The 13,185-nt window shown below is 38.2% G+C and overlaps 1 protein-coding gene across 12 annotated transcripts in view; it reads right to left on the reverse strand.

Moving 5' to 3' along the window:
• LMBR1 (limb development membrane protein 1) overlaps positions 1-13,185 on the reverse strand; it is a 211,411-nt gene that overhangs the window by 7,675 nt on the left and 190,551 nt on the right. For 8 of the 12 annotated variants that reach the window (XM_034965345.3, XM_063606434.1, XM_034965343.3 and 5 more), the window contains one exon: positions 669-830. The exons of the other annotated variants lie outside the window; for them this stretch is intronic. In XM_034965345.3, coding sequence (XP_034821236.1) covers positions 669-830 — 162 coding nt within the window. The remainder of the gene's footprint in view (positions 1-668; positions 831-13,185) is intronic. 12 annotated transcript variants of the gene reach the window in all.

The following is a 13,185-nucleotide window of genomic DNA, read 5'->3' on the forward strand; positions in this document are numbered from 1 at the left end:
GTGTCCTGGTATTTTTAAAGTATAAAACTTGAAATATGTTTAGCACTAATGTGGAAATAAGCATAAAAATACATTCATAGGTTACGTTTGTACCCTTTAGCTAAACCTACCCGTTTTTAACACCATTACAATTCATGTGACTCTTGGAACACATAACAGTAAATCCCCTCTCTTCTATTACATCAATGCCAAGAATGCTAACGTTTTCATCTTGAATTTATTCTCTGGCTTAATGAAGAGACTTATGGGTTAGCCTAATACTTGCAAAATCCAAGCCTCAAAAAAGCTTTAACTAAAAGGTATTATTACCAAGAGATAAGCTTTTCACACCGTATCATCCTCACCACCATGACCACCATCGTCATAATAAAGGGGCTAATATTTACTGAGTTCTTAGGATGTGCCAGGCGCTATGCTAAGGATCTTACAGAATTATTTCCGTTGATCTTCACAAAAACCCTAACAGGAAGATGATACTATCACTGTATTACAGATAAGGAAGCTAAGGCTTAATGAAGGAATTTTGCACAAAGTAGGGGATCAATAATTTGACCTCTAAGGTTTTACAAATTTGGGAAACTAAATAGCTAAAGATGTAATATTAACTCAAATGTCAAAATTATTATTTAGTAGAAAGAGGAAAAAGTACCCATAAACCTCAGGATTACCTAGGGCCTTGAAAAGTTCTTCTCGAACTGCAGAGGTGAATTTTCGGACCAGACACAATGTTGTCACAATAGCAAAAAGCAAATTGTAGGATAATACAATATAGAAATTTCCCAGCCAATTAAACCTTCCAAAGTCGCCAAGTAGATCAAATCTAGTGATTCCTGTTAAAAATAAATAAAATAGCCCTTAATGAAATCAGGTTAAGACATATTTAGTGTGCTACAAGTAAAGTACAAGTTAGATCGAATTCTATGGACTTTCTCACTTCTGTTACGTGAGATGCTCTAATGAATAAATCCTAATTTAAAATATGTAACTATTATCTAGTGGGACAGCCTCAAGCCAGCCCTAACCTACTTCACATACACGCCACAGTCACTAGCAAGTGATGAGTAATGAGGTCAGAATGAACGCCCCTCGACATTCGACGGAACTCATGCTGATGTTAAAAATCAAGCTCTCGTGCTGCTTACATGGGGAGGATGGCTGACTGCATGCTCTACCGAGACAGGATGGCTGTAACTGATCACAGGAAGCAAGAGTCACGATGAAAAAGATGCCTGAGAACATCCTTACACCTCCTCTGCTGCTGCCCTCTGGAGGAACTGCCCGTCCCCTCTCTTTAGTCACGTCTCTGGGCAAATGCCATCTCCTCGGACAGGAAACCTCTGACTCCCCTACCTAAAACAGCAGGACCTCCCATGGCCTTCTATACTAATTATGACTCTTCATAGCATACATAGACTAATTTTTTTTTTCTTTTTGGCTTATTATTGCCTGTTTTCCCACTAGAACGTAGGTTCTATAAGAACAGGAACTTTGTTTCACCCCTATAATCCCAGTGCCCAGAATAATGTCTTATACACACTTAATATGTATAATATAAATGAATAAATAAGATAATTTCCTTCCATTAAAAATTGTTAACCTGAGTTTAACGCTTATAGGCTTGTAGGGTAAAAAGGCAAAGCAGGAAATACAGTAGGATGATCTAATATATGCATTGAAGTTACTTAAATTCACCTATACACATTTGTAAAAGTATTTTTACTTAAAAATAGTTTAAATAGTCATTCTATTAAATGAGCACATGGCCAGGTCCAGTATTTATTGGAAAAAATACATGAATGGTAGGATTTTTCTGACCACTGATAGATAAATAAATCACATCATTCAGGTGTCGGTCAAGTGATAGATAATGGGAATGTCAACATTCTTCAAGGAAAAAAGGATAGAGCATTTGGGGGCCATATAAAATTTAAACTACAAAGAATTAGAATAAGTAATAACAATCGTCTATAAAACTGTATAAATAAAATTATGTACCTCGTATTTTAAGGGTGATTTAAGGATTTTTATGGGTGATCTCAAGAATAACTTTGACTATACTCAATTTTACATTATCAGTTGACCTTTGAGCTGAACTCTCATCCTCCCTCCAATGCAATGGCATAATCTACTACAGATAGCCTCTACAAAAGCAGCTTAGAGAGACAACAGAAAAACCAAATATAAACATTCATTGTCATAAAAACAGGAGATCTCAAAAGTAGCTCTTCTGTAGCCACTTCTACCCAGGACAAATGTGTTTGAAATTGAGAGACAGTAATATACCAAAATACTTTTTAAAGGTAGATAATTAATGAAAACATACAATAAAATAGCTTTTTAAAAAGGTTAAAATGCAGACACCAGAAGAGTACACAGCATATGTCACACATGGTTATGAGATGATGACAACAATCTCGGCTACAGTTTCTCAGCTATTCATATTAATAAAACTTTACTTTGTTAAAAGGAATACATATCTAATTATAAGTTTTATTTTTCAAATAAAGTCCCATTTCATTTAGCCTAGGAAGTGCTCTTCAACAAGATATAGTCCTACCGAAACAAGCTGCAGCAGCTTCAACCCAGAGACCCCAGATAAGCAATTTTATCATTAGGGCCAAAGACTCCTTTGAGAATCTGCTGAGAGCTATGAATCTTCTCACAAGAAAAACCCAGACACAGGCACCCAAATTTTACACAGCACGAAGCTCACTGACGGAGGACACAGGAGATCCCAGAATCAAACCCTTGCCCAGATGCTCTATACGAGTCTTACCTGCTCTTGAAATTTTTTTGATCATATACTACCATCAGTAAAAACAAAATTTGAGCATCTATACCCCATATATGTGTATTTAATTATTTATAAGCTACATATATACTATTCAATGACATATACAGACAAAACAAAGACTTTAAAAATCATAACAATAAATATAAATACAAGTTCTAATAGTTTCTTCACACAGTCCAACGACTTACTTTATGAATGCATGGAAATGCACAAACCCCACTTTGGAAACCACTGGTATATGCTCTGTGGTGGGTAATCCTACCACCCCTGGACATGGCCTGCGTCCTACGTTGTGACAGCAATACCATATAATGAGAAGTCAGGAAGCTGAATGCATCATCACGGTAAGAATGGAAGGTATGTTTTGCAAAATGGGAAAGTGCTTTCACTAGAACTTCTTAGTGGACTCAACTTGGTATCTTGAGACTCAGGGTCAAGACTTAGAGACATCTAGGCAAAGAACAGTCTCTATCATCAGATGTTTTGGTTTTCAGGCTATTTCAGGTTGACTTCATCAACAGAAACCCAGGAGCCTGTTGCTATAGTGCACTGAAGAACTAGACAAATATTACCTCATAAAAACTAGTTCCAAGACATCATTGTGTTGAATTTAATATTTTTAAAAATCTGATAGATTGACTAACAGACCACTCTGACCAACACACAGTTCTTCAATTCTGAAAATTTTCTATAAAGACTGGACCACAAGAAACCTTAAAAATGAACTTCTCTAAAATTCTGCCTGAGAGGTTTCTGGCATGGCAATAATTAGATTATAAAATGTACTTTTAAAATTAAAAGCACCAACAATTAAGAAAAAATGGCAATACTCAGACAAAGCTTTAATAGCAATCATTTGACAAATGTAAAAGAGTTTTAAACCTCTATTTCTGTAAAAAGGTAAAAGCATTTTAAAAGCAAGCAAATTTTTAAAAATACTACTATTAGAAAGATCTAATTATCAAATGTTGTTGTTTAACTCCCTTAGTCAAGTATCTAAATGCTTATGTCCATTTGGAAGTTCATTTGGTTAAAAGATTAAGTAAAATACACACCAGGCAAGAAGCTTAGTAAGTTAAGCAGTGGTTAAGCATAAGGTTCACATTATCTAGATTATCTGTCAACAAAAAAAATTCTTCATGACAAACTGTACAACACCTCCCCCAACTAGAATTCAACTGAAAATATTTTATGCATAATTCCTTGAATAATGATCTTTTTCTATTCATACCTATAAAAGAACTAACATACAGAATAAAATCTCATTTAAGAAAGGGCTGGTTTCTCTACCTGCAATATGAGTCAATAGAATTTATGTTCTTTAGCCCACCTGAGTAAACTTCTACTTTTAGCAAGCCTATTCATCTTCCTAAAGCAGCAAAAAGTAGTTAAGAGAGAGTTTATAAAGCTTGACACATAAAGGGATCATTAATATGACTTTATCAATAAATTATATATGTTGGCATTTACACAAATGGCTGACATAAATATCCATGGTTTTAATGTAAGATTACCAGAAAGAACACGTACATCTTGTTATTTAAAAAAAAACTTATAGATTAAATGTTCTTTGCTGAAATATTAGGATTAGCATACTTTTTTCCTTCTGAACTCAAAGGTTAGATTATTACACTATGTTTTCAAATCTCTTCCTCTAAACCAGATTTTTGAAATAATATTAGCTAAGACAGTGTTGGGAAAAAAAAGTGACAAAGAGTATGAAATAATGAAATCTACAGTCATTTTAAAACAGGAATAATTTAAATTGGCTCATTGCCAATTGTTTTATTCATTCAAAAACAAAGTCATCGTAAAACGAAAGAGAGGCTCCACTTCTGGGGTGGAATGAAAGATGATGCTGTTGAAGCAAACACTTTACCTTTTGTTTTTGAGATGGAGTTTTGCACTTGTCGCCCAGGCTGGAGTGCAGCGGTGTGATCTCAGCTCACTGCAACCCAAGCCCTCCTGGGTTCAAGCGATTTTCCTGCCTCAGCCTCCCAAGTAGTTGGGAATACAGGCGCCCACCACCACGCCCGGCTAATTTTTGTACTTTTAGTAGAGATGGGGTTTCACCATGTTGGCCAGGCTGGTCTCGAACTCCTGACCTCAGATGATCCGCCCTCCTGGACCTCCCAAAGTGCTGGGATTACAGGCGTGAGCCACTGTGCCCAGCTGACTTTACCTTTTCACCAGTCTTACTGTGCAAGTATATTTTCATGAAATTATATCAATTGGAGATATACTTATTGACTTCAGGCTCCAGCCTATATGGAGTAAAAGAAACCAGATTTTCCCTCTCAACTTTATAAACTGAAATACTGAACAAAGTATATGAAACAACAGTTTTCAAGACCCTAGACATCAGGAAACGAAGGACAGTGACCATTGAGAGATGAGAAACAAACAAGGTGCGCCCTATGATTGCCACAGTTTACCACCTAAAGAGAGACTGCAGTGTAGAGAGAAGAGCTGAGGAGAGCTCCAGCCATCTTCCTAAGTTCATGAGATGAAGCTTGAAGCATAAGGATGACACAGTGGCCAGAGGGCTGCACAAAGGAAGAACCTGGCAGACAACTGACCAGTGTATGCTTGTGGGGAGCAACTAATCAAGAAATGAAGCAGGTGACAGAATGAGTAGCAAAGACATTAAAATGGTTATTTTAACTACATTTCTTATTTCAAAAGCTACAGGAAAGATAAAACTTGCTAAGTAGAGATATGAAAGAAAATAGACTGAAACTGACCTTCTACAAAGGAAAATTATACTGTGGGATATGCAAATTATACTAGATAGGATTAATGGCAGATTAGACACTGCAGAAGAAGAGATTAGTAAATTTAAAGACACAGCAACAGGAAAACAAAACAAAGAGCAAAATAAGAAAAGAATGAAAAAAGCATCAATGAACCATGAATTAATTTGAAATGTCTTATGTACTTGTGATTAGAGTCCCTGAAGGAGAAGAGAAGAAAAAACACTATTTGAAAAAATAGTGGCTGAAAATCTTTCAAATATGATGAAAATTAACCAAAGAAGTATAATAATCTCAAAGAACAAGGAATCAGAAAAGAACAAACTAAACCCAAAGTTAGCAGAAGAAAGAAAATAATAAAGACTGAAGCAGAAATAAATGAATTAGAAAATATAAAAACATTAGAAAAATCAACAAGAGTTGGATTTTTTAAAAGATAAAAGTGACAAAACCCTTAGCTAGACTAACTCAAAGAGAAGTCAAAAATAACTAAAATAAGAAATAAAAATAGAGATATTCCAACAAATGACACAAATAAAAAGATCATAAGGAACTATTATGAACCATTATATGCCAACAAATTGGATAACCCAACAGAAACAGATAAATTCCTAGAAACATACAATCTGCCCAGACTAACTTTAGAAGAAATAGAAAACCTGAGCAAACTAATAAACAAGAAGATTGAATCAGTAATCAAAACTTTCCAGCAAAGAAAAGCCCAGGACCAGATGGCTTCAAAAGGTAAATTCAACCAGACAATTCAAAGAAAAACTAATATGAACTCTTCATAAACTGTTCCAAAAACAGAAAAGGAAAGTAAACTTCCAAACTCATTTTACAAGGCCAGCATCGCCCTGATTCCAAAGCCAATAAAAAGGCAACAAAAGTAAAGAAAACTACAGGGCAATATTCCCAGTAAACACAGATGCAAAACTCCTCAATACAATGCTAGCTAGCAAACCTAACTCAACGACACATTAATAGGATCGTACGCCCTAGCCAAATGGGGCCAATTTATTGCTGGGATGCAAGTATGGTTCAACATATGAAGGTCAATCAATGTGATATACCACACTAGCAGAATGAAAGACAAAACCACATGATTAGCTCAGTAGATGTAGAAAAGAGCAACTGACAAAATTGAATATACTTTCATGATAAAAACCCTCAACAAAACAGGTAAAGAAGGAATTTATCTCACCATAATAGAGACTTTTTTTTTTTTAAGAGACAGAATCTCACTCTGTCACCCAGGCTAGAGTGCAGAGCCTCAGCCTCCTGGCAAATGATCCTTCCCACCTCAGCCTTCCAGGTAGTTGGGACTATAGGCACATGCCACCATGCCAGGCTAATTTTTGTATTTTTTGCAGAGACAGGGTCTCATTTTGTTGCCCAGGCCGGTCTTGAACTCCTGGACTCAAGCTATCCACCCACCTCGACCTCCCAAAGTGCTGGGATTACATGCATGAGCCACTGCACCCAGCCAAGACAATAGATATTTTTAGAAACCCACAGCTAACATTATAATCAATGGGAAGAAACTGAAAGCTTCTAAGATCTGGAAGAAGGCAAGGATGCCCACTTTTGCCACTGCTATTCAACATACTACTGGAAGTCCTAGCCAGAGCAATCAAGTTAGAAAAACTTTAAAAATCCATACAAATAGGCAGAGAAAAAGTAAAATTATCTACATATGCAGTTGAAATGATCATACAGGTAGAAAATCTTAAGGACTCCATCAAACAAAACTTTTAGAATAAATGAATTCAGTAAAATTACAGGTTACAAAATCAACATAAAAAATCAGTGGAATTTCTATACACTAAGAATGGACTTTCCAAAAACGAAATTAACAAAATAATCCTACTTGTAATAGCATCAAAAAGAATGTCATAATAAACTCGACAACTTAGATGAAATAAACAAATTCCTTAAAAGACACTAACAAAGTTCACTAAAGAAGACCTAAACAAAACTACAAACAAGAGAAATTAAAAGACATGTAAAAGACTCAATATTGTAAAGATGTTAATCCTTTCCAACATGTTTTATAGATTCAATACAATCCCAGTCAAAATCCTAGCAGATGTGGTGGCTCATGCCAGTAATCCCAGCCCTTTGGGAGGCTGAAACAAGAAAATCACTTGAAGCAGGAGTTTGAGATCAGCCTGGGCAACACAGCAAGAGCCAAAGACTACACGAAATTTAAAAATTAGATGGCCATGGTGTTGAATGCCTGTAGTCCTAACTTCTTAGGAGGCTTAGGCAGGAGGATCACTTGACATCACGAGGTTGTGGCCACAATGACAAAATCATACCACTACACTCCAGCCTGGGTGACAGAACAAGACTTTGTCTCCAAAACAAACAAACGGTATTAGTCTGTTCTCACACTGCTATAAAGAAATACTTCAGACTGGGTAATTTATAAAGAAAAGAGGTTTAATTGGCTCATGATTCCATGGGCTGTAGAGGAAGCATGATACTGGCATCTGCTCAGTTTCTGGGGAGGTCTAAGGAAACTTTCAATCATGGGGGAAAGTGAAGGGGAAACAGGCACATCTTATATGGCCGGTGCAGGAGCAAAGGGTTGGGGGAGGCACCCGACACTTTTAGACAACCAGGTCTCACAATAACTCACTATTGCCATGACAGCAGCACCAAGGGGGATGGTGTTAAACCATGAGAAACTGCCCCCAAAATCCAGTCACCTCCCACCAGACCCCACCTCCAACACTGGGAATCACAACTGGAACATGAGATCTGGGTGAGGACATAGATCCAAACCATATCACACGCACATAAAACAATTTTTTAAAAACCTAAAGAACTTATACTACCGATGTCAAGTTTTACGACCAATCTATTGTAATCCAGACAGTGTAGTACTGATGTAAAGAAAAAAAAAGACACTGATGGAAAAAAAAAAAAAAGAGCACAGAAACAGAATCACATTCACACATATGTGGACAATTGGCTTTCAATGAAAATCCCAAGGTAATGCAGTGGAAAATGAATAAACTTTTCAAGTAATGGTGCTGGAATAACTGGCAACCAGTATGGAAAAAAACCCCTCCAATCTATATGTCATACTATATTCAAAAATTAACTCAAAGTGAGTCATGGGCCAAAGCACAGAAACTAAATGTATAAAACTTCTAGAAGCAAACATAGAGGACAGTCTTTGTGATCCTGGGTTAGAGAAAGATTTAGTAGATTATGACATCAAAAGCACAATCCATAAAAGAAAATTTAATAAATTTGACTTCATCAAAATTAAGGATGTCTGCTTGTTCAAAGATATTGTTAGGAGAATGAAAAGACAGGTAACTAAATGGAAGAAATATTTACAAGTCATATATTTTGATAAAGAACTTTAACCAAGAATATGTAAACAGCCCTCAAAGTTAAATAACAAGAAAATAAATCCAATCTTTAAAATTAACAATAGATCTTAATAGATATTTTGCCAAAGAAAATATACAACAGTGTATTGGTCCATTTTCACAATGCTGATAAAGACATACCCGAGACTGGGAAGAAAAACAGGTTTAATGGAATCACAGTTCCATATGGCTAGGAAGGCCTCACAGTCATGGCAGAGGGCGAAAGGCACTTCTCACATAGCGACAGCAAGACAGAATGGAAGCTTGTGCTGGGAAGCTCCCCTTTTTAAAACCATCAGATCTTGTGAGACTTATTCACCATCACAACAACAGCATGGGAAAGACCTGCCCCCATGATTAAATTACCTCCCACTAAATCCCTCCCACAGCATGTGAGAATTCAAGATGAAATTTGGGTGGGGACACAACCAAACCATATTATTCTGCCCCTGGCCCCTCACAAATCTCATGTCCTCTCATTTCAAAACCAATTATGCCTTCCCAACAGTCTCCCAAAGTCTTAACTCATTTCAGCATTAACTCAAAAGTCCACAGTCCAAAGTCTCATCTGAGACAAGGCAAGTACCTTCTGCCTATGAGCCTGCAAAATCAAAAGCAAGTTAGTTACTTCCTAGATACAACGGGGATGTATTGGGGGACCCCGCCGCCAATATTTCAATGTAGGTTCTTTCTATTTTCCATAAGTGTAGGCCAGCTGAGAAATAGAGAGAGACAGTACAAAGAGAGGAATTTTATAGCTGGGCCGCCAGGGGTGACATCACATATCAGTAGGACCGTGATGCCCACCTGAGCCTCAAAACCAGCAAGTTTTTATTAAGGGTTTCAAAAGGGGAGGGGGTGTAAGAACAGGGAGTAGGTACAAAGATCACATGCTTCAAAGGGCAAAAAGCAGAACTACTAATAAGGATCTAACAAAGATCACATGCTTCTGAGGGAACAGGACAAAGGGAAAAAGAAGAACCACTGATAAGGGTCTGTTCAGAGGTGCATGTATTGTCTTGATAAACATCTTAAACAACAGAAAACAGGGTTCGAGAGCAGAGAACTGGTCTGACCACAAATTTACCAGGGCAGAGTTTTTCCCCACCCTAGTAAGCCTGAGGGTACTACAGGAGACCACAGCATATCTCAGTCCTTATCTCAACCACATAAGACAGACATTCCCAGAGCAGCCATTTATAGACCTCCCCCCAGGAATGCATTCTTTTCCCAAGGTATTAATATCAATATTCCTTTCTAGGAAATGAATTTAGTGATATCTTCCCTATTTGCATGTCCCTTTATTGACTCTCTGCAAGAAGAAAAACATGGCTCTTTCTGCCCGACCCCGCAGGCAGTCAGACCTTTTGGTTGTCTTCCTTTGTTCCCTAAAAATCACTGTTATTCTATTCTTTTTCAAGGTGCACTGATTTCATATTGTTCAAACACATGTTTTACAATCAATTTGTACAGTTAACACAATTATCACAGTGGTCCTGAGGTGACATACATCGTCTGCTTACGAAGATAACAAGATTGAGAGATTAAAGACAGGCATAAAAAATTATAAAAGTATTATTTGGGAACTGACAAATGTCCATATTAAAATGAGATCTTCACAATTTATGTTCCTCTGCGGCAGCTCCAGCCAGTCCCTCCATTCGTGGTCCCTGACTTCCCGCAACAGGGATACAGGCATTGGGTAAATACAGCCATTCAAAACAGGAGAAATTGGCCAGGACAAAGATGCTACAGGCCACAAACAAGTCCAAAATCCAGCAGGGCAGTCAAATCTTAAAGCTCCAAAATGATCTCCTTTGACTCCATGTCTCGCATCCAGGTCATGGTGATGCAAGAGGTGGGTTCCCATGGTCTTGGGCAGCTCCACCCCTGTGGCTTTGCAGGGTACAGCCTCCCACCCAGTGCTTTCACAGGCTGGTATTGGCTTTTCCAGGCACACAGTGCAACCTGTCAGCGGATCTACCATTTTGAGGTCTGGAAGATGGTGGCCCTCTTCTCACAGCTCCACTAGGCAGTGCCCCAGTAGGGACTCCGTGTGGGGGCTCTGACCCCACATTTTCATTCCGCACTGCCCTAGCAGAGGTTCTCCGTGAGAGCCCTGCCTTTGCAGCAAACTTCTGCCTGGGAACCCAGGTGTTTCCATACATCTTCTGAAATCTAGGCGGAGGTTCCCAAACCTCAATTCTTGACTTCCGTGCACCACACGCTCAACACCACATAGAAACTGCCAAAACTTGGGGCTTCCACCCTCTGAAGCAACAGCCCAAGCTGTACTCTGGCCCTTTAGTCACGGCTGGAGCAGCTGGGACACAGGGCACCAAGTCCCTAGACTGCATACAGCAGAGGGACCCAGGGTCCAGCCCCATGAAACCACTTTTTCCTCCTAAACCTCCCAGCCTGTGATGGGAGGGGCTGCCGTAAAGGTTTCTGACATGCCCTGGAGACACTTTCCCCATTATCTTGGTGATTAACATTCAGCTCCTCATTACTTATGCAAACTTCTGCAGCTGGCTTGAATTTCTCCTTAGAAAATGGAATCTTCTTTTCTATTGCATTCTCAGGCTGCAAATTTTCCAAACTTTTATGCTGTTTTCCTTTTAAAACTGAATGCCTTAATGTTTTAAATGTTTTATGTTTAAATGTTTAATGTTTTAAAATTGAACAGCACTCAAGTCACCTCTTGAATGCTTTGCTGCTTAGAAATTTCTCACACCAGACACCCTAAATCATCTCTCTGAAGTTGAAAGTTCCACAAATCTCTAGGGCAGGGGCAAAATGCCACCAGTCTCTTTGCTAAAACATAACAAGAACAAGGCTACAGTAACCAAAACAGCATGGTACTGGTACCAAAACAGAGATATAGATCAATGGAATAGAACAGAGCCCTCAAAATAATGCCGCATATCTACAACTATCTGATCTTTGACAAACCTGACAAAAACAAGAAATGGGGAAAGGATTCCCTATTTAATAAATAGTGCTGGGAAAACTGGCTAGCCATATGTAGAAAGCTGAAACTGGATCCCTTCCTTACACCTTATACAAAAATTAATTCAAGATGGATTAAAGACTTACATGTTAGACCTAAAACCATAAAAACCCTAGAAGAAAACCTAGGCAATACCATTCAGGACATAGGCACGGGCAAGGACTTCATGTCTAAAACACCAAAAGCAATGGCAACAAAAGCCAAAATTGTCAGATGGGATCTAATTAAACTAAAGAGCTTCTGCACAGCAAAAGAAACCACCATCAGAGTGAACAGGCAACCTACAGAATGGGAGAAAATTTTTGCAACCTACTCGTCTGACAAACGGCTAACATCCAGAATCTACAATGAAATCAAACAAATTTACAAGAAAAAAACAACCCCATCAAAAAGTGGGCGAAGGATATGAACAGACACCTCTCAAAATAAGACATTTATGCAGCCAAAAAACACATGAAAAATGCTCATCATCACTGGCCATCAGAGAAATGCAAATCAAAACCACAATGAGACACCATCTCACACCAGTTGGAATGGTGATCATTTAAAAGTCAGGAAACAACAGGTGCTGGAGAGGATGTGGAGAAATAGGAACACTTTTGCACTGTTGGTGGGACTGTCAACCGTTGTGGAAGTCAGTGTGGCGATTCCTCAGGGATCTAGAACTAGAAATACCATTTGACCCAGTCATCCCATTACTGGGTATATACTCAAAGGATTATAAATCATGCTGCTATAAAGACACATGCACACGTATGTTTATTGAGGCACTATTCACAATAGCAAAGACTTGGAACCAACCCAAATGTCCAGCAACGATAGACTGGATTAAGAAAATGTGGCACATATACACCATGGAATACTATGCAGCCATAAAAAATGATGAGTTCATGTCCTTTGTAGGGACATGGATGAAACTGGAAACCATCATTCTCAGCAAACTATTGCAAGGACAAAAAACCAAACACTGCATGTTCTCACTCATAGGTGGGAATCGAACAATGAGAACACATGGACACAGGAATGGGAACATCACTCACCTCGGACTGTTGTGGGGTGGGAGGAGGGGGGAGGGATAGCATTAGGAGATATACCTAATGCTAAATGATGAGTTAATGGGTGCAGCACACCAACATGCCACATGTATACATATGTAACAAACCTGCACGTTGTGCACATGTACCCTAAAACTTAAAGTATAATAATAATAAAATTTTTTTTAAAAATCATCTTTGCTCC

Source organism: Pan paniscus, chromosome 6, assembly GCF_029289425.2.
Source record: "Pan paniscus chromosome 6, NHGRI_mPanPan1-v2.0_pri, whole genome shotgun sequence".
NCBI lineage: Eukaryota > Metazoa > Chordata > Mammalia > Primates > Hominidae > Pan > Pan paniscus.